This window comes from Amborella trichopoda, chromosome 6 (genome assembly GCF_054954075.1).
Source record: "Amborella trichopoda isolate Santa Cruz 75 chromosome 6, AtrichopodaSantaCruz75HAP2 v2.0, whole genome shotgun sequence".
Lineage (NCBI taxonomy): Eukaryota > Viridiplantae > Streptophyta > Magnoliopsida > Amborellales > Amborellaceae > Amborella > Amborella trichopoda.
The window spans coordinates 53,725,531-53,739,340 of NC_142341.1; the positions used below are offsets into that span (position 1 = coordinate 53,725,531).

The window sequence follows — 13,810 nt, forward strand, 5'->3', positions numbered from 1 at the left end:
CAAGAGTGGTGAAATTAGAAAATAGTACTTTTCTGCATTCAGTCATACTTTGATACTAGGAGCCAGACAGGCCCCAAGGGAAATTGATTTACTTTTCTTCTTACTATACAATTTGAATTACCAAAACTTGGGATTTGGGTACTCAGGTGGTTTGGGTGCATCCCAGGTTCAGATCCCATTTCCATATTTGTGCTGCATTTTGGCATTTCTATTTTTTTTTTTCCTGTGATTTGTTAATGGTGGGAATGGAGGGTGGGATGTTATGTTGACGCATATGCCCTCCTAACCACCAATGCCCCAACCCAATTCCCTTTTCTATACTATGATGCATATAATATGGACACCTTTAGATGCGCACAGGGTTTGTATTAGATAAGCTCAAGGCCCTCAATGTCCACTCGAATGTAGGAGTTGTTCATCACGTATGATCATTGTGAAAATAATTGATTCATGTTACATGTACCATGTTGTTTGTATGCATCATGTGCCATAGCATACAGTCCCTATGTGTAATTTTGAACTGAGGCACCTTTTCCTTTAAACCGTAAACAAGAAGTAGCAATAAACCATTAGGACACGATATTAAGTGGGTGCTTGGATGTGCTCATTATCGCTCATAATCCACTATTACTATAAAGCAACTCATCTCAAGACACTATAAGTTGTTTGGTAGTATGTTTACTCTTGATCCACATGTGAAGCACTCAGCGAAGATTCAAGAATATGAGCATATTGTCCACAAAATTATCAAGTTTTCGTTTGGCGCAGACGGCTAACGACCTGCACAATCAATGAACACTGGTGCTTGCACCAGATTCAGTCGATGTGTCTTGCGCAAGAACTCTTTCTTTTGTGCATACATCATGTGTATCATGATGCAACTCTGCCTCATGCAAGTAGAGCAAGGTAATGAACTCAAGAAATGAGATGACCTGACAGCCTTATGATTTCCATTGGCCACATCTCGGAATCATGGATATGATGTAGCAGTACTTGTAGCACCAGCAGTCTCATGGTGATATGATTTGCAGGTGATGGAAACAATTGTGCAATACAATTGAACAATCCAGCTCACACTAGCTTGTTTGTTGAGGAAAGCTAGGCACTCTCTCTCAATTGCAGTTTTCATCAATGTTAGAGTTGGCAGGTGGGAAAGGGTCGCAATGGACTGGGGTCCGGGCATAGGTCCAAGTCTTGGACCCGGCAGGTTGGGTATGGGTTCAAATATTGGACCCGAGCACTATTTGGGTCGGGTCCATGTGTGGACCAGACCCGAATAGTGTTGTTATATAAATAATATTTAATAAATATTATTTTATAATATTTAATTAATAAATATATCTATAGAAACTTTTTTAGTTATAATATTTAAATAATACATGTATATATTTAACATATTTAAATATATATTTTTTATTTTTGGATCGGATCCAGTCGGGTCCGGGTCCGGACCAGACCGGACCCATTGCCACCCCTACATGTGTGAGGCCTTTGAAGGCAGATCCAAGCATAATAAGCAGTAGAGCAAAGAGAAAAAAAAAAAGGACCACTCTATAATTGAGTGAGTTTGGTGAGTGTAGTGTGGGTGGAAACTAAGTGGTCCTCTTAACTTTGCAACTTCAGATGGAAATGGAGAGATGGAAGCCAGCCTCTCTGTGTCAGAGCATGTGTTTTGTGGAGTTTTCAAATTTTCCAACATGAAAAAGGTCTAATTTGGTGATAATTTTGAAATAATTTGTTGTCCAAGAGTGTTTGTATATTTTGGTACACTGGGGGACCATTCATCTGCGCAGGCCGCCGGAGTTTGTGGGAACGGTCTGCAGATCATTTTGGTGTTGCCTGTGAAATGATTCAGTTGCAGTCTGCACATATATTTAGCTGATGTTGTGAATGTGCTCAATTGAACTGGTTAGAAGTCAAGACATTTGACTTAACCTTAATTATGACTTTTGAGAAAAAAAAGCCCTTTAGTATCTTTTATTTACCGAAATGAGCAAATTTGTGGCAATAAAAAAAACAAAAAAACAACCAAAAAAAATATAGAAATGTATTAAAAATAAATATAAAAGATAAAAATAAAAAATAAAAAAAAATTACCCCACCATAAAAAAAGAAGAAATTATTATGTTTTCTTGACATTATTTTCCTCCTGTACTTTTTTCCTATGGTGATAATTGCCGATAATTCCTTGTCAAGAAATACATGATGAAATTTGTGTCATAAGGAAATGCACGTACACTTTTTGTCTCTTTATTTGTTGGGAAATATACTTCGATCAACTACCACAGAGACAGAATGGTCATTAGCATCATCTCCACCCAATCAATGGATGCATAGCAATGGAAAGACTGTGGGACCTACCTACTGTGTCATTTCATGTTGGAGCTCCAATTTAAAGCACATTTGCTTCAAAGAGCTCTAATTTTAAATTTCAAGAACAGGTCCCATGCTGTATATATACTTGCAATAGTCTCTAGGAAGAGCCTAGAACATTGATAGCCATTTGCCACACTTGAGATGATAAGAGAATCTTGGTTGATCTTCTTTGTTCATATATAATGTGTCATTTCTTCCCATCTCTTTCGATGTCGGTACACCCATAAAACAAATATTATATCTTGTAAAATGAATATACAGTTAACGATCCAAAAGAGAAAACAGAGCAATAGGGATATAATTTCTTCAATTCTAATAGACTAGGTGTATTTTTTATCTATTCTGCATATGGAAATGCCTGTTAATTACTTGTTAGCATTGGCGTCATTTCTGAGTACAACTGATACTCTACCATCTTTACACCTATACATGAATCTCTCTCTAGATCAGAATAAAAAGAGATGAACGAGCGAGGAAAGAAATAAGAGTTGCTAGCTGTAAATCCAATTACGAACGATTTGATTTTTTTTTTTTCATAATGGCGTAAAATACTAATAGTAATACTAAAAGTAATGATTGATCGTACACGTGGCAAATTCTTAGATATGATTTAAGTTTTAGAAGAAAATATTTGAAGTAGAAATGATTTTTGTCTTTTTTTTTTTTTTTTTGTCTAACTTTGTAGTCTAATTTTATGTAAAAAACCGGGGGAAAGGAGGGAGAGAGACGTGGAGGTGAAGGCAATACACTATGTTAAAAAATAAGATAAAAGGCCAAAAAGAAAGTTCCATTTCTTGCACTTTGCCAGCTCTTGGGACCCCATAAGTTTTGATGGTACAAAATATGGAAGGAGCAGGTAATGAGCGTAGTGTTAGTTCTAACAAATATGAGCCATGAGTTATTCTTCTATTGGTCTCCTTGTCCCACCCATTGTTTTGTCAAATGCCAATTGTCCCATTTCTTGTCTCCGTGGGATCACATTGTATGCTTAATCGTTCGTATAAAAACTGAGGAGGATTTTTTCAGTATGAAAATTTGAGATCTACATGAGTATCTTAAGAAAAAATATATTAGATTTTAAGTTTCAAAGCACTTAAATTGACCATCCTCTCTATTCAATCTTAAGAGGGTTTCTCTTCTAGACATATATATAGAGTGTTATTTATTTATTTTATTTTATTTTTACAATTTGATCCATGGTGGTTTATGAGGTTATTGAAAGAAAGACTCTATGTGATCTAGCCGAAGTATATAATTATTATTTTTCCTTTCTTTTTCCGTTCTTTTTCTTTTCTTCACGGCCTAAATCACTCATAAATAGTCATTTTACAAAACATTTCTTTCAAAAACAAAGAAAAGACATAATCTATGCTTGATAATAAAAGATGTAATAAATAAATATAGAATAAACAAATGAGGGTGTCAGAAATTACTTGAACCAAGTATCTTACACCTCACACCAAATCACCACCTTTCGATGATGCGGGATCTAATGGCCAACCTTCAATCTCAATTAAGAAAGCAAGTTTGGACAAGTCGCACAAATGGAACATGAACACCTTTTTTATTACAAAACTCCAACCTTAGGTGAATCCCCTTAACAACTTAGTTTGAGAGTGATACTTCTCTTTTCTACCAACCCTATAGTCTAAACTCTAAACCCCAAAGATAGATTAGAGATCAAGAGAGACACCATGAGAGAGAACCATAAGATGAGAAAGAGTGGGGGGTGCCACCTTTAGGGCTTCAAGAGAGAGAGTTTCTATTTGAGAGAGAGATATTGTAAGTGAGGCATGCCCCCTTTGATAAGTTAAGGAAGAGAAAGATATAAACTATGTGTAAGAGATAAGGTGCAGAGATTTGGGTAGAGATTAATTTATTTTTATAGTGCTTTGAACAAGATTAGGGTTTTCCTTAGCTTGACTTGTCAGTCATGTGAGATTGAATATATATCATTGATCTTGGGTGACCTGTTCGGTGAGAGATATGAGTTTTCTATTCCATAGATGGGCCATCAACATCCTATAGAAAATGTTAGACTATTATCCCCCACTTTCTAAACCATTTTTTCATCAATTAATTCAAATAAAAAATTAATATATCATAGTATTATCCTTTTTTATTTTATGCATAAGCCTTCTCATACATACCAAAATATCATTTAAATTTTCTCAAGGCTTAAAATTTTCTAAAGCAACACAAACTCATCTCTCAAACTTCAAAGCATGGCCACAAAATTATAAGTTTTCTCTAAGTGGGGCGTGCCACCCATAGTGGCATATAATGGGCCCCACCCAATATGGAATGGTGGGATAAAAGACCTATTGGGCCTTCTACGTAATTATACTATTTTTATATTTTTAGAAATACACAAAATTATTATTTGAATATTTAAATCATTATAAAATCCATAAATCTATTTTTATAAATCCAAATTTGATAAATAAAATATCCATAGAATCAAAAAAATTAAAATAACAATTTTAAAAATCAAATATTAGTAAAATAAACAAAATTAAATACTTTGATGGGAAAATGATCCATATGATCTAAGAACAAATATCCACTAGGGCACTCCATGTCCAACCGCGAACTACGAACCACGTATCTTTTCTAACATCGACTGAACATTGCCCATGACCCACAATCTATACATAGGATCATTAATGGATCACCAAAGTCTAGCAAATGAGCAAAGGGTCGCGGTCGCTGTCCCAGTATATAGATTTCATGTCCCCCTTGAGACAAAACCAAGTTCATACTTACTTGATGTAATCCATAGCTCGATGGAGCATAGGGGGTATTACTCGCACATGAACATGCTTCATCCTGAAAGGTGATACGCTTTTTCGAACGCAACTATCGATGTGCATACCGTGTGATGGTACAAATGATGAGGTTTTAGCCCTGTCGCTAAAGATCTCCATCACACACAAAGATCATACAGTCCCTCAGCTCACTCATCTGGGCATACTCCGACCTCATCAAGGGATAAACCATACAAACCTCATCAGTTTGTTTATCTGAACTCATGTCACATGGGTTTTCTCCAACCAGACCGACCTAGCATGTCAAGCGCAGTCCAATGTTAGCAAACATCAAGGGACCACACTCCCACTAAGTTCATATTCCACTATATATTTTATTTTTACAAACACTCATAAAGCTTTTAATGGCCACACACGTGTCCTTCTCATTTTCAAGAATTTGATCAATCAGTTGAGAAAGTAACATCCCAAAATTCAAGGTCCTAAAAATACTCCAAGATATAATGTTTATGGGGGATTGCTTGCATGATAGGATCCCGCGAGAGCACATGTTCTTTTCGCTTTTTTCTTTTTTTTTAAGGATTTTTGCATCTCACTGGTGCCCCATGCTTAGAAGATTAGTTGGTGTTAGAGATGAGATAGGTCCACACTCAAAGAAGAATTGAATGCTCAACCCCTAGGCTCTCTAACACGCTGTCTATTCTTCTCATTCTAGGTTGTCTCAATCACCCTTCTGTGTATGGTCATAGTTCCTTGTCAATCAATCAGTGAATCAAATAATTTTATATCCAAATCTATGTGACTTCATGATAATGTTTTTTATCTTTCATGATTGTTTTGTTTATTAAAGCAGATAATTATTAAACCCTAAACTCTAATCCCTATATTTCACTTTAATAGGTCGAGGTTATTAAAGTGTGTAGGTCTCAGCAATAATTATAGTCCCTGCTTGACCAATGCATATGCTTTGGAATGATTCTCCCCATAAAATATATATTCAAAGACACCACCTTTTTTTTTTTTTTTTTGCTTTAATCGAAAGGATGCCGACCCTTTTCTCTTACCCACACAAGCAAAGTTAATACAACGGATTTGGTACGGACTCCCTACAGTAGGCTTTGGAAAAGGTTAGACCAATAATTCACTAATAACCTCTTTTTTTCAAATATAAAAAATAAAAATTTGAAAAATGTTTACACAAGGTTGCAATTAGAGGTGGGGTTGCATTATATGTACGTCGTTTATTTTATTTTAACATTATAAATTTGACGCTATCTTAAAAGATCCATTACTTTTTTTATATTGTTTTACGAGATGTATGAAATGTATACCGTTTAATTAAAATAAATGTTGTTGAACATCACAAATTTACTTCTATAAGTAACTTTATATAAACTGCACCTTTCAAATTGTGCTAAAGAACTCATAGTTGGGGCAAGGTACCATACCAATGTGATCTATCCATAAATCATAACTTATGCTTTAAATGTTGATTATGATCCTATTATGGTACTCTATAATGAGAAAATCTCTGTGTGGCCCAACAAACACATATACTGTATTTGGAGATCTATAGTTGTCTGATAAAACAAAAACAATGTCACAAAATTGGCACTTACAGTATTTATAACATTATAACGAATGTTGCTAGCTCATTTTCAACCATCCAATATTGACCTGGCAGTTGGATGTCTTCATATACACAAAAATCACAAATATTACACATAGTCATCTAGAAAGCTTACCCGTTTATCCTAGACATTCAGAAAAAAAAAAAAGAAAAAAAAAGAAAGAGCATGATAACATCAGGATTTACTTACATTTGAAACCGTAAAGAGATGTGGATGATGGACCAGATACATCGTACTGAGGAGGGGGTTGGACCACCCTATCCCTAAAAAAGAAAGGAGGATGGATGTGGACCACATGTCTCTCGTCCTATGTACATAACATACATTTGCTACTTTTTATTCCTCTCATAATTAGGTTGCCTTTAGGTATTGTTTAGATATGCTTTTGTCTTAGCAGGGACTTTCCAGGTTGCATTAGGACATGTGGCCTCAACTTTAAAGAGCATCCAAAGCATTTAAGAAAGCAATACCAAAATGACTTTTCCTTAGCCACCAGCCTTCATATGTTCTCATTGATTTTCCAACATGACTAAGAAAGGGCTATTTAGGGCCCAAATTTTAGGAATTTAACATCCTTAACCAGGTGACCAAATAAATAGATAAAAATAAAAATGACACACACTTTATATCTTCCTGAAAAGTACCAAGTCATTTACTATGGTATTCCAGCATTTTTTTTTTTTCGGTAATTCGGTGTGGATGACTGGCCCTATCAATTTTAGATTAGTTAGTGGTTTTTGAAACTGTCAATGGGAATAGAAGCCTCCTATTGCGCCTATATTATCGCCCGTCAAAATCTTTATATCGAAGGTAATTCGTTAATATGATCATAACTCTCAATCCACCAATCATTTGAAATTCTACTATTATTGCTTAGGAGGCGGTTAGCATGCAGGCAAGCTTGTACATGTACAAATGTTGGCTTGGTGATAAATATATTTTTTAATTATAACTTGATCCTAATTTTTAGAGATAATATAATATTTAATATAAAGATCATAAATATAAATAAATATATAATTTTTAAAAACTAAAAATGCTAATTATATTAAAAAAATATTTGGATGGTTAGATACAATTGTTTTTACATGGACCACCTATTTGCATCCATCTTTAAGATGAATGTTTTATACCTCTAGATCGTAAATTGTACAAATATAGTCCATCCTGCATGAAACCTATTGCTTAACCTTAAACGCCAAAAGCAGACGAGGGAGATAGGAAGGCGCATTTTTGAAATTTGATTACTCTACGTATTGTTGGCCACAAGACCTATTTGGATGTGCTGATAGCCATGTCACAGGTGAAAATAGGTGCTCATCCTTTTATACAAATATTGTGGTTTTTAATATAAGGAGGTCAAACGCTCTTGTCCATCGTATTTAAAAATGGGATTGGGGGTTGTTAGTGTGTTCTTAACTAAACTCAAAATTTAAAAATAAAATAAAATTGAACTCAATGACACACTTTAAGCCGACATCTTATTGCTAACTGCAATTGTGACTTCTTTGTACCAAAGATAACCTACACGCAAATGGCTGAGGAGGTTTTTTCATTTCAAAAGCTCAACTAATGGGTTTTCAAGATAAGGAAAAGATGCCACGCATGTGAGTCCTTTTCCTTTTGGTAATTTCTTAAACAAAAATGGAAATTTCTCTCCATACACTACACCCTAACTTTATAAGATGGAAAGGAGAGAGAGTCACATGCTAGCGTGGGACCACATTGACACAAGCAAATTGCTGCAAAATGTATTTGATATTTACCGTTTTGACTATTGAGGAAGGCAAAGCATATGATGAAAAGTGAAAACAAAAGTGTGAGAGAGAATGAGATGCAAAAATCTTGCTTTTATTGAAAATGTGTGAGCACATAAAACAAAGAAGCTCTCAATCAAACAAATGCCCGAAAACGAATAGGCTTACATATGTAACAAACATACAATGAGCAAGACATTGGCTGGCCGGGTAGCCCACCTTTTACCCCAGTTTGACTTTTCTATGGGAACCAATAATCTCACTCTTACAATAAATTACAAGCAAAATGTGCAAGATCACAACTACCGAACTCTCGAGAAATCCTCTGCACCCCAATTCAAAACACATAAGATTTTCATCGTGTGAGCCTTTATTTCCATAAGATGACCACCACATTCTAGAGGATCTCATTATTGCACTAAACGAATTAAAACCTGCAAGGGAAAACAAAAATGACTTAGGCACCAATGTGATATTAAGATTCAAATCCAACAATGCAACCACGGTTATCGGAAAATTTACCTGACGGAGTTTGTTGTGGAGGTTTCGGGCTTAGTAGACAGGGGGAGGTGGGGGAGAGCTGTAGAGGTATGGAGGGGGTGGGGAGCTGTAGTAGTAGGTTGGTGGAGGAGATGGTGAAGGGGGTGGTGGGGATATGTAGTGGTAGGGGGGTGGAGGAGATGGTGATGGTGGGGGTGGGGATATGTAGTGGTAGGGAGGTGGAGGAGATGGCTCTGGGGGTGGTGGGGACTTGTAGAGGTATGGAGGTGGGGGTGAGGGAGATGGGGGAGGTGGGGACACGTAGTAGTAGGGAGGTGGAGGAGATGGCGATGGTGGAGGTGGGGAGTTGTAGTGATAGGGAGGTGGGGGAGAAGGTGAAGGTGGTGGTGGGGATTTGTAGAAATATATGGGTTTGGTTGCTACAGGGGGAGGTGGGGAGTTGTAGTAGTAAGGAGGTGGAGGAGATGGTGAAGGTGGTGGTGGGGACTTGTAGTAGTAGGGAGGAGGTGGAGATGGCGACGGTGGAGGCGGTGATTTGTAGTAGTAGGGAGGAGGTGGAGATGGCGACGGTGGAGGTGGTGATTTGTAGTAGTAGGGAGGAGGAAGAGAAGGTTCTGGAGGAGGTGGCGACTTGTAGTAGTAGGGAGGAGGGGGTGATGGTGATGGTGGAGGTGGGGATTTGTAGTAATAAGGAGGCGGTGGTGATGGAGATGGTGGTGGGGGAGACTTGTAGTAGTAGGGAGGAGGGGGGGATGGTGATGGAGGAGGTGGGGATTTGTAGAAGTACTTGGGTTTGGTTGCAACAGGTGGAGGTGGTGGGGACATGTAGTAGTAGGGAGGAGGGGGTGAGGGTGAGGGTGGTGGTGGTGACTTGTAGTAGTAAGGAGGTGGCGGCGATGGGGATGGTGGAGGTGGGGACTTGTAGTAGTAGGGAGGAGGGGGTGAGGGTGAGGGTGGAGGTGGGGACTTGTAGTAGTAGGGAGGAGGGGGTGAGGGTGAGGGTGGAGGTGGGGATTTGTAGTAGTAGGGAGGAGGGGGTGAGGGTGAGGGTGGTGGTGGAGACTTGTAGTAGTAAGGAGGTGGAGGAGATGGGGATGGTGGTGGTGGGGATTTGTAGTAATAGGGAGGCGGAGGAGACGGCGATGGAGGAGGTGGTGATTTGTAGTAGTATATGGGTTTGGTTGCCACAGGTGGTGGTGGGGAGTTATAGTAGTAAGGAGGTGGTGGCGATGGTGAAGGCGGTGGTGGGGACTTATAGTAGTAAGGAGGTGGCGGCGATGGTGATGGTGGTGGTGGGGACTTATAGTAGTATGGTGGAGGGGGCGATGGTGACGGTGGAGGGGGAGATTTGTAGTAATATTTGGGTTCAGCTGGAGGAGGCGGAGACTTGTAGTAGTACTTTGGCGAAGGAGGGGGTGGTGACTTGTAGTAGTATTTGGGTTCACTTGGCGGAGGTGGCGATGGTGGAGGCGGGGACTGGTAATAGTAAGTGGGTGTGGGAGGCGGTGGAGACTTGTAGTAGTAAGTGGGTGTTGGTGGTGGTGGAGATTTGTAGTAGTAAGTGGGTGTTGGTGGCGGTGGAGACTTGTAGTAGTAAGTGGGTGTTGGTGGTGGCGGAGATTTGTAGTAGTAAGTGGGTGTTGGTGGCGGTGGAGACTTGTAGTAGTACGTGGGTGTTGGTGGTGGTGGAGATTTGTAGTAGTAAGTGGGTGTTGGTGGCGGTGGAGACTTGTAGTAGTAAGTGGGTGTTGGTGGTGGTGGAGATTTGTAGTAGTACTTGGGTTCAGCAGGTGGGGGAGGAGGGGATTTGTAGTAGTACTTGGGTGTTGGAGGGGGTGGGGATTTGTAAGAGTAAACGGGTGTTGGAGGTGGTGGTGATTTGTAATAATAAGTGGGAGATGGAGGTGGCGGTGACTTGTAATAATACGTGGGTGATGGAGGTGGTGGGGACTTGTAGTAGTAAGTGGGGGTTGGAGGGGGAGGAGAGGGGTAGTGGTAAATGGGCTTGGGCTTGGGTTTGTAGCACTCGTGGTAGGGGGTCTTGGGCGCATAAGCAAATGGCTTTGCCTTGAGCACTATCTCCTCATGAGACTTTGATTTCACTTTGAGAGATGCTCCCTTCTTTCCATCGTGGAGATCAGTGGGGATGGAGCAAAGGGAACCTTTAGGGGCCTTGTAAAGCTTGGCCTTGCAAGCCTTTGCACCTCCCCATTTCTCATAATCAAATCCTTCAACATTTACCCTGAATTTGCCATTATTCTTTGTGACTCCATACACCATCACCTTCTTTCCATCAGCATCACAGCTAACCTCCACTATGGCACCTGAAAACAAAAGATAATGAATTTATACTCACACTTGCACCCATGTTCATAAAGTAAGACCCCACCCCAAAAAAAAAAAAACCATTTGTTCACACTTATGGAACGAAATGCATAAGAATCATTTTTCCCACTAAACATATCAAATAAATTATCTTACTAGCAAACACAGTTCTAAAACACAAGTAAATCTTTTAGTTAGGCCACACATAATATAAATAAGAAAAACATCAATCACGTACCCTTGAGATGTTTCTTGTCGTGAGATTTGTTGGGGTATCGCCAATCGTAGCACCTATAGCAATACACTTTTCCAACAACCACTAGCAACGGGTAGCGATAGTGAGGATACGACGGTGGAGGTGGCGACTTGTAGTAGTATGGAGCGGGCGGCGCCTTCACTGGTGGTGGTGGCGACTTGTAGTAGTATGGAGCAGGCGGCGCCTTCACTGGTGGTGGTGGCGACTTGTAGTAGTATGGTGGTTCTGTCTTTACTGGGGGTGGTGGGGGAGACTTGTAGTAGTAAGGAGGTGGAGGAGAGGGAGATGGTGGAGGTGGGGATTTGTAGTAGTATGGTGGAGGTGGAGAGGGAGACGGTGGTGGAGGAGATTTGTAGTAGTAAGGTGGCTCCGTCTTCACTGGTGGCGGTGGTGGTGATTTGTAGTAGTAAGGAGGTGGTGGAGGTGGTGACTTGTAGTAGTAAGGGGTTGGTGGCGAAGGAGATGGTGGAGGTGGAGATTTGTAGTAGTACGGCGGTTCTGTCTTAACCGGAGGTGGTGGAGGTGATTTGTAGTAGTAAGGAGGTGGAGGATAAGGAGAGGGTGGTGGTGGTGATTTGTAGTAGTAGGGAGGTGGTGGAGATGGGGAGGGTGGTGGAGGAGACTTGTAGTAGTAAGGTGGCTCTGTCTTCACAGGTGGTGGAGGGGACTTGTAGTAATATGGAGGTGGTGGAGAGGGAGATGGTGGAGGAGGTGACTTGTAGTAATATGGAGGTGGTGGAGAAGGAGATGGTGGAGGAGGTGACTTGTAGTAATATGGAGGTGGTGGAGAGGGAGATGGTGGAGGAGGTGACTTGTAGTAATATGGAGGTGGTGGAGGAGGCGACTTGTAGTAATATGGAGGTGGTGGTGAGGGAGATGGTGGAGGCGGAGATTTGTAGAGGTAAGGCGGTTCTGTCTTAACAGGGGGTGGTGGTGATTTGTACTCATATGGAGGAGGAGGAGAAGGTGATGGGGGTGGTGGTGATTTGTACTCATATGGAGGAGGAGGAGAAGGAGATGGGGGTGGCGGTGACTTGTACTCATATGGAGGAGGAGGAGAAGGGGATGGGGGTGGTGGTGATTTGTACTCATATGGAGGAGGAGGAGAAGGTGATGGGGGTGGCGGTGAATTGTAAATGTAAGGTGGTTCCTTCTTAACAGGCGGTGGAGGAGGTGAATTGTAGACGTAAGGCGGTGGTGGTGAAGGAGAAGGTGGAGGTGGAGACTTGTAGAGGTAAGGTGGCTCGCTCTCAACAGGCGGGGGAGGCGGCGACTTGTACTCGTAAGGTGGAGGAGGAGAAGCATAAATGTAGGGGTCGGCAGAAACCAGAGAAGAAGTAGAAACGGCCACAAGCCATGCCGCAACCGCAATGGGGAAAAGACGAACCCCCATTGGAGGGCCGCCTGGTCTTGGCAGCATGAGCACCTCCTCTTTCTACTGTTAATGAAGAAGCTTCGCTTTGCCTGTGAAGCAAAGGAGCAGGTTTGTGTCCCTCCCAATACAACTTGGGCTTTATAGAGAGAGAGGGTCCGTTAAAGTGGACCCTTCCTAGAACCACTACTTTTATTAATTACATGTTTAAATCTTAATTGCATTCTTTTAATATAATGTTAGAGAGAGAATCTTTGGATGCGTTTTGGACCATAGGGAGCCTCACCTGCCCCATTAAATATTTAATGCTGCCTTTTACTCATTATTAAACTAGGCCTCTCTTCCATTTCTTTATCTTCCCCTATGAGCCCATATCCTATATTATTAATCTTAAATCACAAAATATATCTATATTAGTTTAGGGGTCGGGTCACTTGACCCGAAAATATAATGTGGGACCCGATTGGACCCAACTCAAAAAATTAAAATATTTATTTAAATATATTTTCATAAACATAGCCTCGATTTGGACCCCACCCAACCCACCATAACCAAATATGGATCTAGCCGTCGGGTCGGGGACCATTGCCACCCCTACATCTGTCATTACTTCATACCGTGCCTTTATCCTTTCCTTGTTAAAAGAGAAATTGAGCTAAAAGTACTGATTTTCTAGATGCCTCAGCTTATTTTAAATGTCTTCTAATATAAGCAGAGTTGAACATTTGGTTTACAAATTGATGTCATTTCACTGTCTTTACCATTTTGTCTTCTCTCTTTGGCTTTACTGGTTTTCATGACTTCCCATATTTCTACATTTTCAA

The 13,810-nt window shown here is 40.2% G+C and overlaps 1 protein-coding gene across 1 annotated transcript; it reads right to left on the reverse strand.

The window, feature by feature from the left end:
• Nucleotides 1-8,607: 8,607 nt before the first annotated feature.
• On the reverse strand, nucleotides 8,608-13,107 carry LOC18448500 (uncharacterized). Its single transcript, XM_088869477.1, has 3 exons — nucleotides 11,597-13,107; nucleotides 9,055-11,357; nucleotides 8,608-8,966 (listed from the first exon to the last, which is right to left on the reverse strand). The coding sequence occupies exons 1-2, from the start codon at nucleotides 13,032-13,034 to the stop codon at nucleotides 9,085-9,087; spliced, it is 3,711 nt and encodes a 1,236-aa protein (XP_088725603.1). The 5' UTR covers nucleotides 13,035-13,107; the 3' UTR covers nucleotides 8,608-8,966; nucleotides 9,055-9,084.
• Nucleotides 13,108-13,810: the final 703 nt, after the last annotated feature.

What these genes read in the sequence shown, in the direction of transcription:
- LOC18448500 (XM_088869477.1), bottom strand. Translation starts at nt 13,034, where the DNA reads ATGCTGCCAAGACCAGGCGGCCCTCCAATGGGGGTTCGTCTTTTCCCC. An exon ending in CGACAAGAAACATCTCAAGG is followed by an intron (nt 11,358 to 11,596) that starts GTACGTGATTGA and finishes TTTTGTTTTCAG; the next exon opens with GTGCCATAGTGGAGGTTAGC.